The sequence below is a fragment of the Dermacentor silvarum genome, chromosome 5 (assembly GCF_013339745.2).
Source record: "Dermacentor silvarum isolate Dsil-2018 chromosome 5, BIME_Dsil_1.4, whole genome shotgun sequence".
Lineage (NCBI taxonomy): Eukaryota > Metazoa > Arthropoda > Arachnida > Ixodida > Ixodidae > Dermacentor > Dermacentor silvarum.
The window spans coordinates 39,928,370-39,953,157 of NC_051158.1; the positions used below are offsets into that span (position 1 = coordinate 39,928,370).

General features: G+C 47.9%; 1 protein-coding gene across 6 annotated transcripts; it reads left to right on the forward strand.

Annotated features, from left to right (window-relative positions):
• The first annotated feature begins 8,559 nt into the window (after positions 1 to 8,559).
• On the forward strand, positions 8,560 to 23,326 carry LOC119453332 (mucin-12). 6 transcript variants are annotated; one of them, XM_049667780.1, is made up of 5 exons: positions 8,560 to 8,586; positions 15,040 to 16,767; positions 16,834 to 17,539; positions 18,100 to 18,581; positions 22,587 to 23,326. In XM_049667780.1, the coding sequence occupies exons 1-4, from the start codon at positions 8,575 to 8,577 to the stop codon at positions 18,576 to 18,578; spliced, it is 2,925 nt and encodes a 974-aa protein (XP_049523737.1). In that variant the 5' UTR covers positions 8,560 to 8,574; the 3' UTR covers positions 18,579 to 18,581; positions 22,587 to 23,326. The 6 variants fall into 6 exon arrangements, with proteins under 6 accessions (XP_049523737.1, XP_049523738.1, XP_037571302.1 ...); XM_049667781.1 differs by having other exon boundaries at positions 15,040 to 16,576; positions 16,775 to 17,539; XM_037715374.2 differs by having other exon boundaries at positions 15,040 to 15,754; positions 15,836 to 17,539.
• The last annotated feature ends 1,462 nt before the right edge of the window (positions 23,327 to 24,788 follow it).

Genomic DNA, 24,788 nt, shown 5'->3' on the forward strand with positions numbered 1-24,788 from the left:
AGTGTACAAGGTATTGCAGTGGCCCAATCATTCTTTATGTGCAAGAGCGACTCTTATGCAATGTCACCGAAGAGCTGCCAGAACTTGCCAGGCCAACCCTGCGGGATGCTGTATCTCTCTCTTCTAATAAGTTGGCTACTTTGCCAACACAGACCGCTCGCTCATCCAACACGAATATTTGAGCCACGAAACTGAAGATCGCGCCAGGCGGCACGGAGAGCTACGCTTGATACATAGCAGATTAAATGTTTGTTCCTGCTATTGCTGAATGTACAGTGTGGTCCTGCTGCAAGCATGCATTCCTTACTAGGGGCGCCGCAAAGGAGCGCGATTGGAGAATATGGGAGAAATGGAGGAAGCAGACGGGTACATCTGCTGTTTCGCGCTTCATAAGTATGAGAGTAGCCTGACTTCGTCAGCGTTGAAGAGTGAGAAACGCTTTCGCGAAGGAGGCAGCCGGCATTTTCTTATACATTGTGACGTCAGCCTCTTCGGAGTGCGCTCAGCCAACTGAACAGTCGGCTCTTTACAGCAGCACAGGTTTGGGTGCTTGGCAAGGCCCATCGTCAAGTACGAAAACTACGCGTGCTATAATGATTTTACTAAATTCAACGGGCCTGAGAAGACCCACTTTTATACATCCCGTTCTTACTGATCTGCCCGTAAATTCTTTCTCATATTGCCTCTGCTTGCTTTTAGAATCCCTCATTATCTCTCCAATGTGCAGGGTATCCAACCACCTTCATCTGGTTAACATCATGGCCTTTTCTTGTTTCTTTTTCTCTCTCTTTGTGATATAGAAACTTTACTTCAAATAATTTGACCAAGTAAAAAATTTTGCAGACGCAACTCGCATGTTGGAGCCTATTGAATGAAATCTTTAGCGAATTAAATGCCATAAACGAATGGTGAACCATACAGTTGTGTTTAATTGCGTGCTTTGCAACATGAAATCCCATCGAATGTTTGTGTTTATCGCCCAAAGGTGCAAAATTTATTCGCATGTGCCTTTTGTGTTCACGCACCCCGCCATCCACAGGCTATGCCATATATGCTAACCCAAAATCAGTAGAATGGACAGGGTCAGACATCCGCGCAGCGCTATCACGAAGACGAAGGTGATGTATAATATTTGTAGAGCGAAAAAGACCATGACTGGTTCTTGCAGGACACATATTTGGCTACATTTAATTAGCTGAGACACCACAATCCCTGCCTTTTGAGGCACTGTAATTTGTTGTTTCTATTAGGGCGTTAGTAACAGATATGTCACCGGCCTATCTAAAACAGTAAGTTGTTCATTCAATGAAATATGCTAAAGGGAAGGAATTCTCTCGGTAGTTCTATGCCACACGAGAAGAAGTCATCGTGCAGGTACGCACGCACGCACACATGCATGCAACTTTGATACGTGCACACTGCTGAAAAAAAAAGCAGCCTCGTTATTCTCCCATAATTAACGAACGTCACCCGCCACTACCGGGTGCACTGCGGAGATGGAAGTTGGGCATTAATTTTTTTTTCTATTTCAGACATATGTGTGTAGTAGGACTTACGTTTCGTGGCCGTTCGCCCTTGCGCACGCAGCGCTATCGCTTAAAGCTAACATTGCTAATTTTTAGATTCCTATTATCGACCTGCAAAGACTTAGCTAACCATACCGAACGTTAACTGTCACGATTTAATTTACAGGTCAACTCCACTTATCATTAAATAGCCTAGCAAGTTGGCAGAATGTTGCTTTCTATATTTGCATTTCTGAAGGTTGGGACCAGACAGCAGTTAGAAGAAAACAAATATGGAAGTCCATCCATCTGTCTCTGTCATTTCACTGCCGAGGTCTTAACTTCCACTCATGAAGCAGTAAGAAAATTAGTTAAGGACGACGCAGAAGCTGCACACCCCCGTCTGCTAATCAAATGGTTACAGACTTCAAGCGTCTTGACACGTGTGGGAAAAACAAAATCTTCGGTGGCTCACCGAGGACATTCATTGCCAGGTTACGCGCGTTTAAAATCATTAGCGGTCTCCAAATGCAGACGATTTGATCCATGTCTGCGGCGTCTTCCTTCGCAGGGCCTCGCAGGGAATACTAATTGGTCCGTCAGACTATTTCAACGCACGCACTGTGTCCAATCGGCAACGCCAAATTACATATAGGCTTGGTTTCTTTAAAAGAGAAGCTGCAATTTCGAAGGTCAAAAAGAAGACGAGCGACGGCCCAAGCCGTCTCGATCGGCCACGGACGAGTTACGTAAGAACTCGGCTTGAGCGCGCGGCCTTCGCGCGAGCGAGCTGCCAATACGGAGAGCTGTGGCAAGCAAGAAACTACTTTGGACAGTGCACGGAATACGACCGGGCTGCATCGGCATCATTTGTGCTTCTTACCAAACGCGCTACGTGATCCAGCTGGATATGCGAGGGCCCGAAGGGGGCATTCAAATGTACAGCAGTGATCTGGTGACCACGCGGGCATTAATCACTGGTCAAAGGCGCGAAAACGTATTTATCTAACGTCTTGTAGGGTGGCGTGATCGCCAAGACGTTTAGGTTTTTGGCTAATTGAAATAGGCGAACAGAGAAAGAAGGAGAAACAACTCGGCGCGGTCAAGGTCAGCCACAAAAGCCACCGGCTCGCACCCTTGAAGTGCAGATAGCACAACGGCTGAAACTGAACGATTTTTTGAGCAATACAATAGACTAAAGAAGCTATGACATAAATTGCGTCACAACGATGCTTGTTTCTCTGGCAATAAAACGTAGCTGCGAAAGTTTTTCAATTTGTTGTTGTTTAAGTTGTTTTTGGAGCACTTTACTATGAACTTTGCGCATAGCTGCAGCATACTACAATTATAAACGCATATGATGCTGATGTATAGTGTAATGTCAGATGTCAAGTGTTCCGGACCAAGATCACTTTCAAAGTGGTTGAATTGAATTCTGGGGTTTTATGTGCCAAAGCCACGATTTGATTATGAGGCACGCCGTAGTGGGGGACTCCGGAATAATTTTGACCGCCAGGGGATCTTTAACGTGCCCCTATTGCACGGGACATGGGCGTTTTTGCATTTCGCCCTCATCGAAATGATCAAAGTGGTGAGTTCGGTGCGACTTATCATGCTCAAAACCCTATCCCTCGAGGCAATGAACTGTATGGACAATGTCGAAATTAAGTACACCGAAGCATCGACATGAGTCAGCTGGCACTGGTGATTAACGAAGTTTGCTAGAGAATAAAAATCTGTGGTAGGTGGCTTCCATACCTCCATGTGGACATTGTACGCATCACAAGATGACTACATCATTTGCGGTGTAATAGACGTGACTCTCACTCTGACATGGTTCGGAAACGCCATTATTTTCTAAACAATATATTTTTTTCACTACCAAATGATTAGGGGTGAGAAGGAAAACTTCTTGACCAAGTTTTGAGACTTTTCGAGATGAAGGATGATGTGGTGATGTGGGCGTTGATCCCAAGTGTTAGAAGTGTTAGGATTCAGAAGACAACTTCGTTGAAGGACCACGAATTTTTCACGAATTTTTTCAGGAAAAGATATAAAGGTGATAACAAATAACAGGTGTCCGTTTTACATGATAATGGCAGACTGAAAATTGCTTGGACTAAGTTCAACAGTTCGGCTGTGTTTTAGGCTGAGTTCCTGGATAGGGACTCTGTTCCTGAAGAAATGATCCTAGAGGTATCTCTGAGTCATGGATGTTGGTTGAGACTGCGACGATGTAAAGTTAGCACACAGTTATAGTTACAGCTGAAACAAGAGTATTCACAATACTTTTCTTCGAAAATCACACTAGTGTTTCAGTTGTGCCATTCACCACATATTGATTAACATTCCCCTTTGCAGGGCTATAAGGAAAATGGACAATGCAAATTCTTTCTGCCCTCAGGTAGGGCATCAGTTATGATCCAATCCAAACAGAAAACCCGTCTTCGGTTGCGGTCATCCTTACCGGTGATTCAGGAGCCCTGGAAGATCGATGCCCTACGCTAGCCTTGCCGATAACCACACGAAAAGTCCAGGCGACGTATGCAATTCTTGCGACGCGTGCTTGCCAAGTTTTTTATCTCTCCTGTCGGCGTTGATTAAAACGAGACAAAGTAGCGTAAACTATGTTTGTTCTCGTTGAAAAATGAACGAAGTCTCAGGAATTGCAAAAGCTTCCTTGACACTTTTTTTCCTTTTTCTGGCAGAAACACAGAACCGATTGAGCAATAAATTGTTTCACGTCAGCACTATAATGCAGCTGAGGCCAAGATGCTTCCTATTCCTGGCACTCCTTTCATGTTTTTGATGTTTCCTGTGTTGATAAGGGCAACGGCTATTGAAATTCACATGTTCGGTATGGCACTTCGTACCAGGTAGAGAATAGCAGACTCTTGACTACCGTTTTGGCATACGTACTTCTCTATGTGGTAGGCGAAGTTTACTGGACGGCTGGTAGCAGCGCCGACGTTCGTAACATCCTCATATAACTATGTGACGGGCATTACCTCGTTGGATAAGCAACCGTCTAGATGATATTGACATGATAGAAGACGATGGTACCGTATAAACATCCTTGAATAAACTCCAAGCGACCTTGATGAAAAATGGTTGGCTCTAGTCGAAGCTCAATACCATAAAATGCAAATGTATGAGCTTGCCATCGACGAGTACTTTAAGTATTTGTTCAGCTGTGTAGATCCTAAATATAATATGCTTTAACGTGATATTTCGCTGTAGTACGTTGTGTCGTCGTGCGATGACACGTTTTAGAATATCGAGCCTTGGTGGCAAATTTTTTTTGTTCATAGCGTACATACTCAACCTTGTCATAATTTTAATACATACGTATTTTACTCACTTTAGAGTGACTTATTTTAGCCCTCTTTACAGCACCGTTACATTTACACTTCGCAGTCCAACGCTTCGTTGAAACCTCATCACAATTGACCTGGCGCTCTTTGGCCATATTTGACCCTTGCGCCAAAAATACCAATCTTCGTTATGTCGTGCAATCATTCGTGTGTACTTATTTATCGTGCACTCTGGCGATGTTTGCTGTACTCGGTCAATAAAAAAGGTTTATATAGTTATAACCTAAGACTGAGTGGGCTCAGTGGAAGACATTGTGCGCGTCCTCCACTTTATGTTATCGCATCCCTAACATTATTGTACGGATGATACAATTCAGTTCAATTTTGTTTGCTTTCTTAAACACAGCGGCTGCGACCACCTAACAGCACGCCTTTCCCCTCTTGCCGTTTTCCAGGAACGAGTCCCGCTGGTCACGTATGTAGCGATGCCACTTTTTTTGCCACTAAGAGTGCAATATTAGACTCAAATGCGAACACTCAGCAAGCAAGTAAATATTTTTATTGGACTCACTTCCTAGTGGCGAAGGACGCAGGTGGCTTACATTCCTTGAGGGTCATGGTTTGTTTCGGCAGTTTCCTTCTTGGAGGAACCCATTGCAAGAGCACACTGGAAGTGTGTTCCGTACGCTAAGTACACGTGACGTCCGAGGACCGGCCACAGAGGAAGGCGGAAGGAGTTCAGTGTGATAGTCTGCTGAAAATGACGCACTATAAGCAGCTTATATTTCCCACAGGAAAAAAAATCTATAGGTCAGAACTTAGCGTCGACTACTCTCTAAGTATGCGATAGTATGCGACAGCATACTTTGATTGGGGTGATTGTGAAGTCCCGGCAGCATTGCGCGCGTGCGTCGCACGTGACCTTGAACGTTCTCATTTATCAAAGGGACGCTTCTATACCTCGCTTCGCTTTTGTGATTTCGTGCTCACTGTGATGGGATCGCGTACGCTCAACAAACATCGAGTTAGATGCCTAAAAAGTGGGCGAAGACCGCCTATAATGCTTTAAAGAAACGCGTGTCTGATGGTGAAATCGAACCTCTCTCTCTTAGCAAAGCAGCAGAGGGCTCTAACCATGAGGCCACGCATGCTTCTCCCCTGTCAAAGCCACTCTTTGAAACGTCCTGGCACATGCATCACGTGCCAGTGACTTGCATTCTTCCGTCGGAACAGTTAGCGCTTTGAGATGTGTTATTCCGCCTTCGGGATCGGCCCACCTATGTAGGCCAGACGATGGTATCTAGAAATGTGTGTGGTCCACGTATAATGCTATTGCATTGAAAAAAATTGCTCCAAAGAGCTTGAGAATAAGCCGTCTCGGTGGGTCACAGTGTATGGCATTGTAACGTTGATCAGTCGTTCAGAATTCCGATGCCGACCCTTGTGATCAACTTGATTTCGATGTCCTTCAAAGGGACGTCTTCCATTCTTCCATTGACCTTCTCAATCTCAAGTGCTAGAATAGCTAGAGCATGTCAAGAGCGGTCCAAAAATCACATGTCCATGTTTTCCTCGAGTGGCGGTTATGTGATAGCACAATGAGAATGAGACTCTTAACTGTATGGTTGCTTGACAAACTTTGCATACGAGAATGATGCTGGAGCATTTTGTCGCGGTTGTATGTTACATGGAACATTTTGGCGCTTGTGGGGTACCTTTCATGTGTCTTCGTGTCCTCGTATTTGTCGCGACATAGCATCTATATTATTAATTTCACATTTCAGTGTATCTTAGCTGAGAAAGCAAGTGCAGACATCTCGTCCAAGAAGACTAAACACAGTATTAATTAAGCAGAATTCCAGGTTGATAACATGGAATGAATCGCTTGAAAAGTTGCGCTATAAAGATATAGCATTACTATGCTGCCTAATTGCCAAAGCATAACATTTAAAATATGTATGCATCATCGTGCGTACAATGACCTGAGACATACAAGAGACCTAAGAAAGACAGCCAAGAAGCCCTGGCATGCAGAGTACAAACTTATAATTGTCGGTCTACGAATAACCAGACTGTACTTTCCTAAAACAACAGTCGAACTATCCCCGCATGTCGTAACTTATTACATTGTGCAACATGTACAGCGGAAAGTCACCGAGCATCTTCCGAAGCCCGCCACTTGGTTTTCACGACCCACAGACATCGAACAGTGAGCAGGGCAGAATGTGCGCAAGGAGGAAAGAAAAAAAAAGCAAGAAAAAAAAGGGGGGGAGAGGGACGGGAAGGGTGCCGTCAACAGACCGGACGGTACCTACGGCAAAGTAAAGGATACCCTCCAAAGCTGGCCGCACACATCCTCGAAGCTTCGCGTGAGCGTCGACACTCAGGGACATCCGCGAGCGATCCCGCCAGGAGGGTGTTGCGAGCCTTGCATATCAAGCTGCTCAATGCATCAAGACGGCAGCGATTCGCAAAAGGAGGAAAGAGAGAGGGAACACAGCGGCGACGACGACTAGACCTCCTAAAGCATGCAGCGTAGCTTCTTGCACGCTGCAAGCAGCAAGTCACACACAAGTGCGCCCGAGTGAATCTTGCCGCAGTGTCGGGGCGGCAGGTCCGAGTGACCTTATTCCGATTCCGTGCTCGCTCTTCGAAAACTCGCCACGCTGGAGAGTCGCCCTTATCTACCATTTTCATGCAGTTTTTCGCGTTCGCCTTGCAGTCACAGTCGCGTCTTACGCATCTCCCAATCCTCGCCACGCCGTCCACTGAATTCCGCTTCCCTTTCCTCACTGAGCATCGCTGGCCTTTCTGCTCACAGTGTGGCTCTGGCTCGATGACTGGCCATTCGTGTCGTCTCATTGTGTTACTCCAGCGCATTTAATTTCAAAAACTTTCGCGACGCTGGCGGTAAGCCGAGTCGCCACTGCGGTCGAGGAGGACAGCGAAAAGGAGATGAGTTGGGGGTTGTAAAATACGTACTGGGACCGAGCCAGGAAAATATAAAGAAATTCAATAGAAAAAAAAATACAGAAGCCACTCGGCTCTCTTTCGCTCGATCGCTGTCGACTTTCTGCCGCAAGCGGATCTGCCCGGTGACCTTCTGCAGCAAGCAACGCCTCCCAGGGTGTGCAAGTCGAGACTGACCAGAAGAGGCATTCGAGAGAAGGGCGAAAGGTACGAATCGAAAGAGACAGTGGGAGAGAAAGGGCGAAAAAAATAATAAAACGGCTGTCTTCTATCATTCTTTTTTTCATCTCTTTAAATACGCAGCGAAGTGGTTTTCCATAGAGTCTCTCTCGAGAAACGGACCTCGAATGAGGAGGAGAGAATGGCGGCTGGGACGAGAGGTCTGAGTGTGAGGACGACACTTTCTTGAAAGGGACTGGGGCAAGGAGGCTGACCAAGGGTGGGAAGGTGCTAGCGTTTCTTCTGTCACGTATCCAACGGTTCCTTCCACCACTGCTGCTCTGGAAAGAGAGAGAGAGAGAGGGTGACTTCCATGTAGCCCCGTTCATCTGGCCAAGAGGAGCATTGGTTAGCGGGAGGCTTTCGGTGGCCGCCGCTTGATGCTCGAGGCAGCACTTCTTATATAACCGCGGACTGGTCAACCCCTTTCTCGAGTCCCTCTCGCCTCGAGGCCTGGTAGGGTGACCGATGGGTGAGGAGGGCTATCGCAACTCATCCTCGGTATAAAAAGATGGTTCGCCCATAACGGCGTGGCCGTCTCGCTGCATCGGAAGGGGGGCGCAACCATGAGAATCCTTGTGAGTACAAAAAAGCCAGTTCGTTCGGTGTTCCATGTGCGAGGCTTAGGGTTTCGGGCCAGCGGTCCTGCATCGACTGGCTGTTTGCTTTCGCCGTTGTGTTTGTTTGCTCATCGGTTTTGTCTACGTTTTTCTGCGCCTGCCCAGCCTGACCAACCGTGGATACCCATGACCCCGAGCGTATTCAGTAGCGGTAATCGAATCGCGAATACCAGTTTCGATAATTGGGGGTCCATCACCTTTTCCATTGTCTATGGCACCAGCGTTCGGGCCCGAAAGCTGTGAAGGATGTATGCGCGTGCGCGTTGACGCTACCATATGTGATGGTATCGTGGTGTTGCAGGGCAGTTGCTTCGCGACTGACTCCGGCCGTCAGGAGTCTGTACGGATGCTGCGACGCAGGCAGCAGGGCTGCGATCAAGATATTCCTGCATTTGTGGATGACGCCACAGGATAGCATGCCTGGTTTATCCAGTGCCAGAACTGCATTCTAGCACCACGCGGCCATGACAGTACAAAGACCACGCGGCCACTTAAATGGGCCTAGAACTGTGTTCCCTCCTGACAGCATCCCTATTTTCAAAGCTGATGGACTGATCCTTGTCCAACGACTGTTTATCCAAGCACGTATAGATGTAACTAAGCGAGTTCGGCCACAAGAAAATGTGGTTATTTCACGAGTGTGTGGCATTCCCACGGGCAGTTGTATACATAACAGTTAGTGTAAGGCTAATCTTCTACCTTTCATATGCCATCTGACCCGCAGGTAGTAGTACTTTGTGTAGGCTCCATGCGTGAAATTACAAAGGCCTTATCCTATTTCAGCGTTATACGAGTTGTAATGACCTAGTCTCCGCTCTGCGTTGAAAATGACCAATGTATTTCTGTGGACGCTCTTATTTTGTGGTCTCAATCATAAATGGAAGGGGCTTCACTTATTGCTAGCGTAAATACTACGTTCTCCTGATAATGCTAGTGATATAATCTCTTCCAAGAATCTTTGTTTTTAACTATTAGGCTTCACAAACACGTCTTTAATGATTGCAGAATTTACCTACGCGTTTTCGTCCATGACTACCGTTCCTAAGCTGAGCTGCACCACTAACATAACAGGAAGCTCTGAGTATAGAAGCCCACTTCTCATGCATTTAGGCTCTGTTGCCTTTGGATTCGCTTATAGTTTATAATAGTTGAACTCGCTATGAATAGGCTGTCATTGGATTTTCTATTTTCTTGAACGAGTCATCAAGTGCCACGAGGATGTGCCAGACACTTCAAATGGACAACGGCACGCAACAGTCTGCGGAAGTTACTCGTTGCATTCATGATTGATTAGTGTGCGAGAGGTATCTTCCTTGCACGACCCTTCATCTCTAATTGTAGAGGTCAATACCGGAATCGTCTGACGCTTGCATAACAATGGAACAAATTTTACGCGCTGTGCATAGGAGAAGGCAGATAGAAGTTTGCGAAATGTGGTAGCAAGTGCTCAAGGCTAATAGAGGAACCGTGTGTGCTATTCGGAAATACGCAAATTAGAAGAAGTCTCATGCAAGGGCAAGTGGGTGTCCACGCAAAAGTCAACGCACAGCCAGATTTTCGGTGTTACATTCTCACGCGGGAAGGAACTATGCCTGGCTCCGTTGCCCAACACTGCAGCACCGCAGTGAAGTTACTGTGCAGTTCCTGTAAAATTAACCGGGCGAGATGTCTACACGACATTCTTTGCTAATCACACTTGATATCCTCTTCACCGGCAAGCTTTCCTTGACAGTGGTCATGTATGCGACAGAAGCGATTTCCGCACGATATCAGGAGGGTTATTTATTGGCTATTGGTTACAAACATTGCCGAAGGGACGAACGGTTTTTAGGCTGTCCTCGTGTATACGGTAATGCGAGGCACAGTATTTTTGTCTTTCAAACTCTGTGCGGTTATAAACTTACCTGACAGTCAACTGTGACCAACTGATGCGAACTAGTGCACACAAGTACAACCAAGAAAGTCCCAGTAAGAAGTGGCTACCGAGCGGGAACGAACACTGCCCTTAGAGCATATTATTTGATCGATAGATTTAGTATGGATTGAAAACGTTGTCAACCAGTACAATATGTCGCCTGCTTAACCACAACCTGAACACTAGCGCATACTTCAAGAATACCGTGTGCCTGCTATTGACAAGCTTCGTTGAGCGCAGTTTTGACAGGTTTATAAACAGAAAGCGAAATGCATAATATGCCACTTAGATGCTTCGGGAGATCATTTTAATATGTAGAAACTTCAGGTGTTCGTATTCGGCTGCTAACTTGGAATGCTGCTTAAGATGAAGGGCGAAATATGAAAGGATGTGCACGTCAAGAAAACGCCCGACAATGAGAGGTTCACACTGAAAGCCCTTTACAAAATCTCAACCAGACCCAAACACCGAAAAGGGACCAAAGGCACTTCGTTCCATGCAATGGCCGAAGGATGGCTTACAACGGCCCCAGAACGTTGCGTAAGTTGTGGACAGACAAACTGCTCAGAGAACGCCAAAGTACAGCTACTTCCTGCTTGCACGACGCTTGAGTTGGTACTCTCCACTGAACTTTCTCCGGGGCTCTCTCCAGCCAACGAGGAAAGGGAACGCAAGGAGGTCCAGTTTTGCTTGCAACCGTTCAATAACGGGATGTCGCGGCGGAGAAAAACAGTCGGAAGACAATGCCCGGGGCATGCTCGAGAGGAGAGCGGTAAGCCAGACGGAGCAAGATAAGGGAGATGAATCATGATCGTGCAACTGGCAATACCCAATGCGGGGCAGCAGCTAGCTGTCCGAGCGGGACGCGTTCCCCCGCCGGGCAGAGGACATCCGAGGATTCGCGCGCCCGATGGCACCTAGAGATAAAGGGTCGCACAGTTGTGGCTGGGACGCCCTGTGCGACGCAAACACGCGAAGTTTTGGTCTACCCACTGAATCCGCTTGAATCCGCGTTATGGCCGCGAGGTCACCGATACGGAAACTTGCCGTGACGATCGCGTTTTGATTGGCTGCAGTGGGTAACGTGATCAATGTTAGGGCGCGAGATTTGGGCTAACAAGGTTACGTTTGGGTCTTGTCCTCGCTTTGCCCGTTCTCACCCATTTCCCGAGTGCTACAATTGATGGAATATTATGGCACGCACGAATTGCGCGCAAAATTAGGGCATATACACAGTTACAAAGGGCCACTAACCAGGCGCCGACGCTGCCGACGAAAAAGTTCGGTGCTTAGATCGAATAGTCCGTGATCGTCTATCCCCAATGCTAAGGCAGTTATCGACGTAAGGCGTCCGATATATGATACACATTGTGGTGATTGCATTCTAGCTGGCTGCGAAGTGGGACTGCGATAACATTTTTCGTTTGTTTGTGCTAAGAATGTTCTGCTTAGGAAAGTTATTGCTTTAGTTCATGCGAAACTGCTCAGAGGCTGGTACTAGAATTGTTCGTTTTCTGTGGTACATGAACACAGTGCTATGAATCCCTGATACATATGTGCTTCAAAGAGCGCAAAACCAAAGTAAGTTAAGTGCAAACCTTTCCTTGCGTGATATCTCATCACGACGAACCTATAGAGGCCTGTGCTGAGCGGAAGTTTTCACTTCGCGGACATAAAACATTGTGTAAAAACTTATGCAGAAACTGTGTGATATTTTATGAAGGAGTGCTTCATCGGCATAGTACACCAATTTAGTCAATAATCATTACTTTAAAACGAATATTGCAATGAGGAACTTGAAGGCAGACAGGATGCTCAAAGTGCGCAAAGACTATCCAACTAGTTCAATATATTTGTCGGCCAAGTTCCGGCAAAATCTATTGACTTGCCACGTATTCGTCCTTGAAAAGTTCTTTTTATGCACGACGCGAAAAGTTGTGTGGCACGCTGATATATCTTGTCGAGGATTTATGGTGTGAATACTTCCAAGCTTGGTTGGTGTATGGTCAGGATCTTTACGTGAGGACGAATTTTGAACTCCAATACTTCTATTCCACACTACCAACATATGTGCAAAATTAACGCCTTAAAATTAAAATGAGCGAACAGTATAGGCCACCATATACAGTTAATTAGTAATTACACCATAATATGTGATGCACACAGGCAAGCGTCACCGAGAAATGAATGAGACGTAAAATCTGTTTCTAGCTCCTGATTGCCGAGAGCTAAACCTTCCGTTTGGAAGAGGTGACAAAGTGTTGAATGGCTTTGAGTGGACAATGCATTACACATTCAAGAACGAAGGAGGGAGAGATGTGCTAAGTAGAGACTAGAGTCTGAGTGCGCAAAAGTTCAAAAACAAACCGAGGGAAACAGCGAGAAGGCTTCAAACGATAAATTACAGTTGCTCACTTCTCACTTTGCTAGCTAATTTGAATACTATGAAGGTCCAAAACAAGCGATAAACCTGTGTGCTTAGGTCAGTGTGCGTGTTAACGTGTGTGGTGCGTGCGCGCGCGAATGAGAGAGCGTTTTGGCGTTTCCTGAAGTATCCTAGCGCGTGGTTCATCGTCAAGGCTAGTAGCGCCACCTGGAACCCACTCACCGCAACTGGAATTTGCGTGCCTCGACGTCACGCGCCGCCAGCGTCGCGCGTTCGTCCTTCGTTGACGGCCCTTTGAAAACGCCGGCGAGAAACTGAAACCACACAGTCATGTGTTTTGAGTTTCTTACGAAGGCCTCGCGTTCTTGTTTCCGAAACCTACGAGCACATGTTCATATGGTCATCGGAGCTGCGCCACGCTAACTGCGCGCCACCCAGGTATCATTGACTGGTACTCTTCATACCACCCCAACTGACCGCTCGCTCAAAATCTACCCCTGCCGAATGTATTTAGTTTTGTTCCGGGTCGCAGCACTGAATGTGCTTTTCCACATGACTGTTGGTGCACTCCGGATACGTAGGGTGAGGGGCTCATGTTTACTTTAAGAATTTAATCATTATCAGTTAGAGCTATTCTTGGAAGCCTGAACAACGTAGCGAATACGAAACAGACAAAAGTGGGGGAACGAACAGGAACAATACAAGTGCTGCTGGAAATAGCACGACGCTTTCCTTATTTAATATGCTTAGTTGTAATGCGCGCGCTTATGTTGGGGAATACATTTCTTACTCGATTATTAATTTGGGAGTGGCTGCTTACACTATAACATGGGTGCGACTTTTGCATCAAACAATTAATGAGAGGGTAATTAGAATTTAATTTTAACTTGGGTAGAATAATGCTATGGCGGCTAATTTCCAATAATAATAATAATAATAATAATAATAGTAACAACAACGACAATAGTGTAATTACTCTCGTCGCAGTGAAATATAACAGAAAAAAATACAATTGGTACCGCCGGCGATAAGCGAATGTGATTTAGCTAGTTACCGATAGTGCAAACGAACAGTGCCAGCGTTCTGTGGATAAGGTACGAGGCTGCCGAGCGCCCTCATTGTTTTACTGCTGCACAGACGAGCAACGCTGTAGTAGTGACACTGATATATATATATATATATACACTGCCAGCATGAAATTTCATGGGGAAAACACCACTGTCTATGCGCCAGTCCTTACTTTGCTATTTTTTTAGCACGGTACTTCGTGGTACCGATACCTGTCAAAGGTAGCTGAGCGCCAGGGCTTTCAAAGCTTTATCTACGATGCCGTACACTCAGCCATAAACACGTATTTAACTGGTAAGCCATAAATGCAAACAGCATCTAGTTGGCTCCTAGCAACGCTTACCAACTATTGGAAAGAGATACCACTGAATTTGTGTTGAAGAATGTGGTTGGTTTAGTGAGGCACACGATACAGTGTCTATGAAATATACTGAGTCTTTTGCAATTTCACCCCTTAAGTTAGCTGAATGCTCTTTATTCTGTATTTCAGCCGCTCTCTCGTCCCTTTACTGATGCGTGTGGACAGTTTCGTCAGTGGTGATGAGCTGTCAACGACATGCATACTTTTGTAGCACTTGTCTTCAGCTTTCAACATGTAGAAATTCAATTGGGTGCTATCCATGTAAGCTTTCATAGTGAGTTATCTTTCATGCGATTGGGCGGCTTTTTTTTTTGTCTTCAAGCTGAAACTTATGGCGAAACGCATACGCTCTCCGTATGTCATTCAAGTGAATTTGCTTTTGCATCGAATGTTTACCACCGTCGCCTCTTTCACTCCACGAAGAGCGAAATAAACGCATTCACAATTGATGTTATTGAAACATCTGACTACTTCCCGTTGCATTATATCTTCCCAAGTTCTGGTCACGACTGTGGTGGCAAATACTTGCTTGGAAAAACAATGAAGTGGTTCACAAGCTTAGTATAATTAACATTTCAGCACCGTGCTTTATGAAACTGTCGTCGACTTTGAGTTCAGTACCCTTTTATGGCGCACGCATCTGACTTCTCGCTCACAAACTTTCATGCACAACCACCGCAGGTGGCCACCGTGTTTCTGGGCCTCGCGTCGTACGCGCTGGCCGATGGCCTCCACCACCTCGACATTGCCAAGGTTGGCAACGTCGGCTACGTGGCCCGGGGTCCCGGAGCCCTTGAGTACCACCAGGCCGGAGGCGTGATCCCGGCTGGCTTTCCCACCGTCGCTCGCGGACATTCCGGTACCACCGTACACGGACCACCCATCACCGACACCCATGGCGTCTCGGTCTCGCAGCCTGCGGTGACTGTCACCCAACAGCGTGTCGAGCAGCCCGCCATCACTGTGACCCAGCAGCGGCCCGCCATCACCCTGACTCAGCAGCGAGTGGTGCAGCCTGCCATCACCGTGACTCAGCAGCGGCCCGCCATCACCGTGACTCAGCAGCGAGTCGTTCAGCCTGCCGTGACCGTGACTCAGCAGCAGCCGGCCGTCACAGTCACTCAGCAGCGAGTGGTGCAGCCAGCCATCGCAGTCACACAGCCGGGATACGCCATCACTCAGCAACGCGTCGTTCAGCCCGGTTACACAGTGACCCAGCAGCAGCCGGCCGTCACCGTGACTCAGACCCAGCAGCGCGTCATTCAGCCGGCCCAAGTCGTCAGCCACGTGCCCGGCATCGCCGTCACACAGCACCGCGTCGTGCAGCCCGGAGGTGTGGCCGTCAGCCACATTCCCGGATCTGTGCTCACCACCCAGGGCGCCTACGGAGTCGGAGGTACTTACGGTCTCACACTTGTCAGGCCAGACGGCAATTACGGTTTCGGTTACGGAATTGGCGGCGCACATTATGGCGCAGGCCTGCTCGTCCACCAGCCAGGTCAAGCCGTGACCACGGTGCACCCGGGAGCCGCTTACGGCTACGGGGCTGTGGCTTACCGTCCGGGGCAGGCTATCACCACGGTGAGGCCTGGAGCGGCCTACGGCTACGGAGCCGTCTCCTACCAGCCGGGGTCCACGGTTACTACTTACAGGCCCGGAACAGCCTACAACATCAACGCTGTTTCCTACCAGCCAGGCTCTGCGGTCACCACCGTGAAGCCAGGGTCTGCTTACGGCGTCGGCACGCTTACCTACCAGCCGGGCTCTGCAGTCACCACCGTTCGGCCAGGAACCGTGGGTTACGGCCTGACCGCCGTCACCCAGCCGGGCGCTGCTGTCGTGCAGCACACTCCAGGTTACATCTATGGCCTCGGCTACGGAACTCGTACCATCGGTGTTCCTCAAATCCATTACCACACTAGGCCAGTCAACTACGGCTACGGATATGGCTTGGGCGGCATCCGCTATGGCTCCCTCTACCATCCTGGTGCCGTCGTGCACGGCGAAGGATTCGGCCTTCTGCACACCCCAGGTGCCGCTGTCGTCCACCATGTTCCTGGCGTCGCTGTGGGCACACCCGGTGCGGCTGTGACAACCTACAGGACCGCCACCTTGACTGCTCCAGGTGGCGCAGTTGTGCAGCAAGTTCCGGGTGTCACGACATACAGGACGGCCACCGTGACTTCTCCTGGCAGCGCTGTTGTCCAGCAGGTGCCGGGTGTCACCACATACAGGACCTCAACCCTGACTTCTCCTGGCAGCGCTGTTGTCCAGCAGGTGCCTGGCGTCACCACATACAGGACCTCCACCCTGACTGCTCCTGGCGGCGCTGTTGTCCAGCAGGTGCCCGGCGTCACCACATACAGGACCGCCACCGTTACATCTCCTGGCGGTGCTGTTGTCCAGCAGGTGCCAGGCGTCACCACATACAGGACCGCTACGGTCAGCGCACCTGGAAGCGCTGTTGTCCAGCAGCCCGGATTCGCCGTCACTGGCGTCAGGACATACACCGTCCCCGGCTCAGCCGTCGTCCAGCAGATTCCAGGAGTTACCACCTACAAGACCGCGACAGTTAGCGCTCCCGGTGCTGCTGTTGTCCAACAGCCAGGTTTTGCTATCACCGGCGTCAGAACCGTCAGCACTCCCGGGTCCGCTTACGTGCAGCAAGTTCCAGGCTCTGTTACCACTTACAGGACAGCCACCATTTCTGCTCCCACAGCCACCGTCGTTCAGCGTCCAGGTGCTGTGACCACGTACAGGACTGCCACCATCAGCGCTCCAACAGCCACCGTCGTTCAACAGCCCGGTATCACCACCTACCGAACCACGGCCTTGCAGCAACCAGACATTCACGTCCTTCACCAGCCAGCCGTGGCCACTGGAACCCTTGTCGCCCCTGTGAGCACCGGCACTGTGACTACTCAGAAGATTGCCGCCCTCGGTGCTCAAGGTGCTGCTCTTTTCCAGCAGCCTGCTGTCTCCGTTGTTCACCAGCCGGCAGCCGCCAGTGGTGCCCTCTTGACCCCTGTCACCGGAGGTGCGGTTACCACCTACAGGACCGCCACCGTTACTACTCCAGGACAGGCCGTCGTCCACCAGATTCCAGGAGCCGTCGTGCACTCTCCTGGTGTGGCTACAACTGTGGTTGGCCACCCAGCCGGTGCCTTCTCTGTGGCTCCAGGTAAGAGAACACATGCGTTGCACTGAGCTAAACACCGCGAGTTGATAGATGCTATATAGGTGACAAGTATCACTAGTATGTAAGGCGCTGTATAGCTCATACAGAAGGCCGCGAATTATCAGGTGTAAACTCTACGCATTTCGCCTAGGTATTCAGGAAGGGACATGCATGCTGTTGGCTTGAGAATGCGAATTTACCAAACAATCTGTGCTCTATGTAATGCCGAGTTCACATTGTGGGAAAGTGGGTTCATTGTAGATTGGAGAGCTAACTAATCTTGACGGCTAAATAATGCCATACACGTACAGACTACTAACGCCGGTTGTCACTTCGCATTTACTACAATCGGCGGTGAGAAGGGCTCTTGTGAATAACATCTTTCACGCGGCGCAATGGGACGAAATAGAGAAACCGCAACGTCGGTGACTTCGAGGCCCGGAAACAGGGACTGCCAAATAGGCCGGAAACATAAGCTCGTAGGTACACAAGGCAGACAAAGAGCAGTTCCTTTCAACGTCTAACGACGCTAACCACGCCACTTGTGTGAACACACACCGCAGGACAGAGTATCATGTATGGAGTCGGAGGACTCCGCTACGCCGGTGATCTTGACGCCGCCGTTCAGGGCGCCCTCCACGGAGCGGCCCTCATCCACGCGGCTCCCGCCCCCGTGGCGGTCACCAATGTCCTCCCAGGTGCGGTAGCATACCACGGCGCCGCCGCCGCCGTTCCAGCAGCGGCCGCTGTGCTGCACCACGTGCCCACGGCCGCCGAGCTGAGGCAGCTCATCACCTACGGCTACGGCTACGGCCTCGGTGGCGTGCGCTACAGCCACGCCACTCCGGCCGCCGTGGTGGCCGCTCCGGCTGGCGCTACCGTGCACGTGCACGAGGCGGCGCCCGCTGTCGTGACATCGCACACGATTCCTGCCGAGGTGCAGCACTACGCCCAGCGCTTCATCTCGTACGGCCCGACCACCAGCCTCAAGTACACCGTGGACCCGAGCGTTCAGCCCCTCCAGACGCTCAAGAAGAAGTAGACGGTAGGTGTCACCGCGTACAACACTCGGCTTATGTTCAAAAAGCGAGCAGAGTAGAGCTCTGGCCAGCAATCTTGTGTGCCACATGAGCCATTGCTGCGAGAGAAAGAAGGGTTACTGCCTTTCAGAAGTCATACTGAACACAACACTAGCGATAAGTGCACGATCAAACCGCATTGTCTTGGACTCCCAAGCGCGCTTGATTGTAAATTAGCCATCAGTCGTACGATTTGCTTGCTACGTATAGAAATGTCTCATTTAGTGCATTGATGCACGGACCAGGGCAGGATCCTATACGCCACGCCCGTGCGGTCGCGCTCTATGTCGAACTAGAAGCTAATCAGAAACGTATGACCGGGTTAAACACAAACTAAAAAAAAAAGTTTCGCCATAACGGCGAAGTAATGAATGCGTTAGCTACATCTTAGAATATAACACGAAGTGTAAGACTTGTAGCTGTAGTGGCAATGTGAATTGAAGTAAACGTAAGCTAAGTAAAAACGAGTTGTTGTGCTAGAAGTTCTCTGTTTGAGCCCTGTCATCGGACAATTTCACTTATGTTTATTACTTAAAGCCAACGTCTTAGCAACATTACCCCCTATTTTCCGTATCGGGTATGTTCCGAACCTGTTTCCTGGGTCGATCCAGTAGGTAGTGCACAGCCGTGCCAAGAAAATTACATCAGTTTAAGCTTTGAGCTATGTTATTGTTTCAAACTTTTAATTTTTAATCCTATGAATTGATGTAAGATGAAAGGCATCCGCTGTCGGTGTTTTGTTTATTGGCATATGTTTGCGGGCTGCCATTCTCAAAATTCTGAGGAACAATTTTGTCAAGAACGTAATATCTGCAGTGTTATAAGAAACCTTACTGATAGAATGGTTTGGCAAATAACCCGCATATACCGCATGTAATATAGTATGGCGTAGCATATAGCATACAAATACCTAAATATACATGAACTTCACGGCGACGCCTACGGCAACAACGAGGGCAAAAATGGCGGCAAAAAATTCGCTTGAAGTGTGCCTATAATTGCTTTCGCAATAAAAGAACTTGTCACCAATAGTTTCTCTAAACCAAGGAAATAAAACATACAAATATGGAAGGAGTTGTCTAGATGCGTGTAATCAGACAGGATGAGATGCCAGCAGGAGCTGACAGTGTCATCGCCAATGGTGTTATCTGTCTCTTAGTGGCGGCTTCATTGCTATGCAAGATTTTCTTTGAACCACGTGACTGTGCTCGCCGAATGGAGTCGTTTGGAGCGCGTGGCAAACAAACACATATTTCTCACACCGTCCATATGTTGGTACAGGCACATTGATTTCATTACAGCAAAGGCATGCAAAGTGTTAGGATTTCTACGGCGTAGTACAAAACTATTTCCGCAGCAGGCTCGTGATCTTCTGTACAAAAGCTATATTAGACCCATTTTAGAATGTGGATGCACCGTTTGGGACCCTCCTACGTGTACCGACCGAGATAAACTTGAAAGAGTTCAGAATACAGCAGCACGGGTCCGTAAACGGCAACTATGACAGATACCTTAGCATTACTACTGCAAAACAAACATTAAAATGGCACACTTTAGAAAAGAGAAGGCAGCCATTACGCTTGAAACTTTTTCACAATATATCTTATGGCTAAATTGGCATAGACTGCAATAAATGTATTCTTCAGCAGCCTTATATAACCAGACGAACAGATCATGAGCTCAAGGTTAGGGAATGCAGTTGTAGAACTAAGCTTTTCAAGCGCACTTTTTTTCCCAGAACGATTTTTGAATGGAATCGACTGCCTGCTTCCGTAGTTGGTATACTTAATAATGAACATTTTGCAACTGCTCTTTAAAATTTCGTTCTTTATTTTACAGTATATAGTTAATGGAGAGTTCGCTATCATTTCATATTGCTTTTTTACTTAGTTGTATGATGCCGTTCCTTGCCTAAAAAATGAATTGCTGTGCGGGCATTGATATCCTGATGTACCACTTTTTGTTCCCTCACGTTTTTCTTTTATTGCACTGTATAGTGTACTGCGATTTATTCTATGGCATAGGCGGTTTACATTGCAGTATGAAGCCCCCTCGCACTGTAACGCCTAAATGGCACTGTGGGTATGAGAGTAAAAAAAAAAGCACGCAACTCTACGCTTAGCCTGTACTCCAAGAAGCGTTAAGTGTGCAGCGGGAACTCTTTTGCGGGAGTTACCTGGCTCACTCGGTATTGAAATTAATTTCTGAAACTTCTCGCGCTCCCTGACAGAGCACGTTTGGTCTGCTTTTTCAGTTGCTAGAGAGACCGCACTTTGTCGCCACAGTGAACGTACTCCCATCGGTTGGTACAACGAAAAAACAAATGAGAGTTAACAATGAGACTTTTTGGGTTACTCGCGCAAAGTGTGTGACCAGTATTCTATTTAATTTTAGAGTGCAGGCTCTTGTTTGACCCCACAAGTATTTGATGATGTAAAGGTTCGAAAGAATGCGCCCTAAAGTACAGTCTTTATAAAACACTCAGACAGAAATTGCGTAGTTACGACGCCTGTCAGTCGCGAAGCAGAAGTACAGGAGGTCTTTTGTTGAAAAGGTGAATACACATTACAGAAGGACAATTATTCTCAGAGTTGATGTGAGCGTATTGGTATTCTTGACTACGTACATGCCAGGTTCGTAAAACGGGTCATTCACACACAGGGGGGGGGGTCTTTCTCTCAGTATATGGGAAGGCATTGCAGTCGGCTCTTTCCCTGAAGCATGTAATGGGAGTCTTGGTTTGAGATTGTGGTTTCGTGACGTTCTTACGTACAAGAACTGAGAAAGTAGAAACACGTTTATTCAGATACGGCATAGCCTGTAAAGAAAGGGAGTGATAAGAAAACATTCCTCGAGAGAGAGAGAGCAAGGAGGGACAACCAGCCTTCTGCTTGGAGAACAGGAAGGCGCAATAAGAGGCATTTTTAACGTCTACGTCATGCGGAATCCACTGTAAACAATCAAAAAGTTCGACTGCCGGCCCAGTTGGCAAAAAAAATAAAAATAAATAAACTGTCGTGCACCTCAGCCCATTTGGTAAAAGTTGATAGCCTTGCACTGCATGCGGCGTCTGTCACAGCTCTTGTGCTATGTTGGGATGTAAAATCCAAACAATCAATGAATGAACCAATCAGTCAATCAATCAATTAATAAAGCTTGAGAGCTAGTATACATTCACTGGCGGCTCCATGATGAGGATAGCCTCAGTGGGGCATCGCGAGGTACGGGTAAAAACAAGGGATCCACTGCCCAGCCTTCATTTATTGGGCGAAGCACATAAAATATGAGGAAGGATCCCGTCACGCAGCCCGTCTTGGGAAGCCAACTCCCGGTGAAGCCACTCTCTTTGCTTATTACCCGGAACGTTAGTCCAGCACGCAACCGCTGAGATTCACCGTATTGGTGAAAAATGGTTCGTTTCCAGTAGTTTCTTCACCGACGCGCACTTGTTCGGCTGCTCCACCGTGGCTGTGTATGCAGAACGGGAGCAGTAAAACCTACCGCAAGCTCTGAGATGGCGATAACGTGTTCGTTAGACTCATTTGGTTTCGTTTGTGTTGTGTAGTTCCTAGCTCTCTGCTTACTCCATGGTTTGTCCACCTAACTGCCTGTGCGTTCATGGCACCGATGTGAGGTGTGTCGAGTGGAGAACCGTATAAGCACAGGAGCTAAATGTCTTCATAGGTTATTGAAGTGAAGCTGACGACTACGATGGGTGAACTTTGTGTGTCAGAAGCAGCACTCGTGCTATCAGCAAAAGAAAATAGATTGCATTTTTGAAAACATGAAATGTGAATGCGATGACCTTGCACGGCAGATCTGTGTATGTAACAAGATTTACGTCACTGACGGATCACTTGAAATCAGGATTTAAGTGCGTCCCCGTTTCCTTCTTTGTGTGTGCCCTCTCTTATGGTGGGCTGCGTATACGAAAAGTCTTCATCGCTTGCCTCGTTTCACGTCTCGTGCAGGTACGCAGGCGCAGGAACCATGCCCCAGCCCCACCCCCACTCACACACACGGATGTCCACGTCGAGAAATCCACAAATCCGAGGCGCGCGATCTTCTATTTATTCCAGCGTTCTCTTCTTCACTTCTTCCCCTCGCTGACGTCACGAGGCGAGTCCCAGGTAGCCGGGACTCAAAGCCGATGGTGCCATCTTCCCGTTTTCAGTCAACCACGGGACTGCACCCCACCGAAAGGCGAGAGACCGTTCGCGCGAATAAAAAAGACAAAACAAAACAACAAAAAAAGAAACAAGAGACACGTTCTGCTATCGGCGCGAATCTTTTCGTTGCCCCGAGAGGGAAGATAGCATCTCGCAGGAAGCTCACTTTACGTCGTTAGACCTTGGCCTGTTGGCATCCATAAGCGAGGTCGCATTTATATGCACCTCTCTGTGTATATATCTTTTAGAGATACTGTATCGAGCCCATGGTGATGCGAATCGTGTGAATGGTGGAAAATTATAATCTCATTTAAGCTTCTAGAGTGGGGCACGCAGACTCTTACCTGTGCGCCAGGCAAGCTAAGGGTGAGTCCCATGTGCATATTTTTCAATCAATAACGGTGGTATCGGACACGCAGAATGTACCCTGAAGGAAGGGTCTTGAACTGACACAGTAGTTCCGCAATGCCAGTGGGTATTTTCGTTGTAGGCCTCTATTAAAGGAAATAATTAGCAAACGTTCGTCGTGTTGTCCCGTGGGACCAGTGTTGGATGTGACGAGCCCATGTGTTAATGATTATGATCTTTTCTAAATAGGGGCGTCCTACTCGGGTCTTATAAATAGGTCTGGCGAAGGCAACGGTGAGAATGTGACAGTTGTGAGACGCGTTTCTCAATGACTGTCCGACCAAGGCGTTCTGCGCTGACTATAGATATGGAAGTGAGTGAGTGAGTGAGTGAGTGAGTGAGTGAGTGAGTGAGTGAGTGAGTGAGTGAGTGAGTGAGTGAGTGAGATAAGCCTTGTGTGTGGAGGTGAAAAAATCTTGTAGGAAGGAGCTTCATCAACTGCTGCACTTGTCTGCCTGGGAAGGGAGTAGCAGGGCGCTTGTGATGGTGTCACGAATGTAAGCAGTTTTGCTTCCTCTACGAAAACAAATCAACGCCTTTCGATATGCACAGCCGTGCATCCTTTTCAACTCTAAAAAAAATCACGTGCTCACACCTTTTCACACATGCTTCTTGGCTTTTATCGCTATATTCAGCGTAAGTAGGGGAACAGTGATGTGCTGCAAAAACTGCGAGAAAATATGAAGAGCGGGATAGTTCAGGTGCTTTCGCGTGCAGTTCTGCAAGCAGCCTCGATTGAACTGTTCTCGAGGGGCATGTCTCATTCCACGGAAGCTTGAAAGAGCGCGATTGTCTTCCAGTCTATTGTAAAGATCCTGCAAACAGACGACAAGGCCTCACCAAGGAAAAACAGTGTGTTAGTGCATTTATTGATGTGACTAAATCAACCTAAGTTACTAGGTACATTGAACCTAGAATGCTGTTGCTTGACTTTACGATAGTTGAGAGTGATAGTCACGGGAAAAAGGAAAGCGGAGGAAAGAAAGAGAGAAGGCAGGGACGTTAACCAGAAATGCGTCTGGTTGGCTACATTCACGGGAGGGCACCCTATTGACAAGTGGCCCAGAAAACTAAGGCAAGATTACGTTTTTCTTTAAATCTGCCAGCAGGCCGCAGACGTTTGAGGAAGAAATTACGTGCTCAGACATAACGTTGTTAGAGCATTATCCTCTCTTTCGATATTATCGTTTAATTGCTTCTCGCAGGTCACGCCTAATTGGCCTGCTTCCTGCTTAAACAGGAACGATAACGTGCGAGGCGGCCTTTTATTGAAGCGACGCAGTGAACAGGCTAGTACGGTGCACAATCTGCATCTGTGTAAAAACAGCACTTTGCCTTCTCACTTTCGTTTGAAACAGAGGTAGCAGAGGCAACCAATTTCCCGGGCCAAATTGTTCGTTTGGCATTGCACCAGTTTTATCGCGCCTCATTATTGCGCTAGAACAAATGTAACTCCCGTGGGTAGCATAATCATGGTTAAAGAGGACCCTTTAAGGAAAAGCAATACATCAATTTGCATGGCCACATAATATTTCATAACTCTATTTGGACTTACATGGCCGAATAACGCTGAGTATTGGTGCAGAAAACAAAAGC

What these genes read in the sequence shown, in the direction of transcription:
- LOC119453332 (XM_037715371.2), top strand. An exon ending in TGCCTTCTCTGTGGCTCCAG is followed by an intron (nt 17,540 to 18,099) that starts GTAAGAGAACAC and finishes CACACACCGCAG; the next exon opens with GACAGAGTATCATGTATGGA.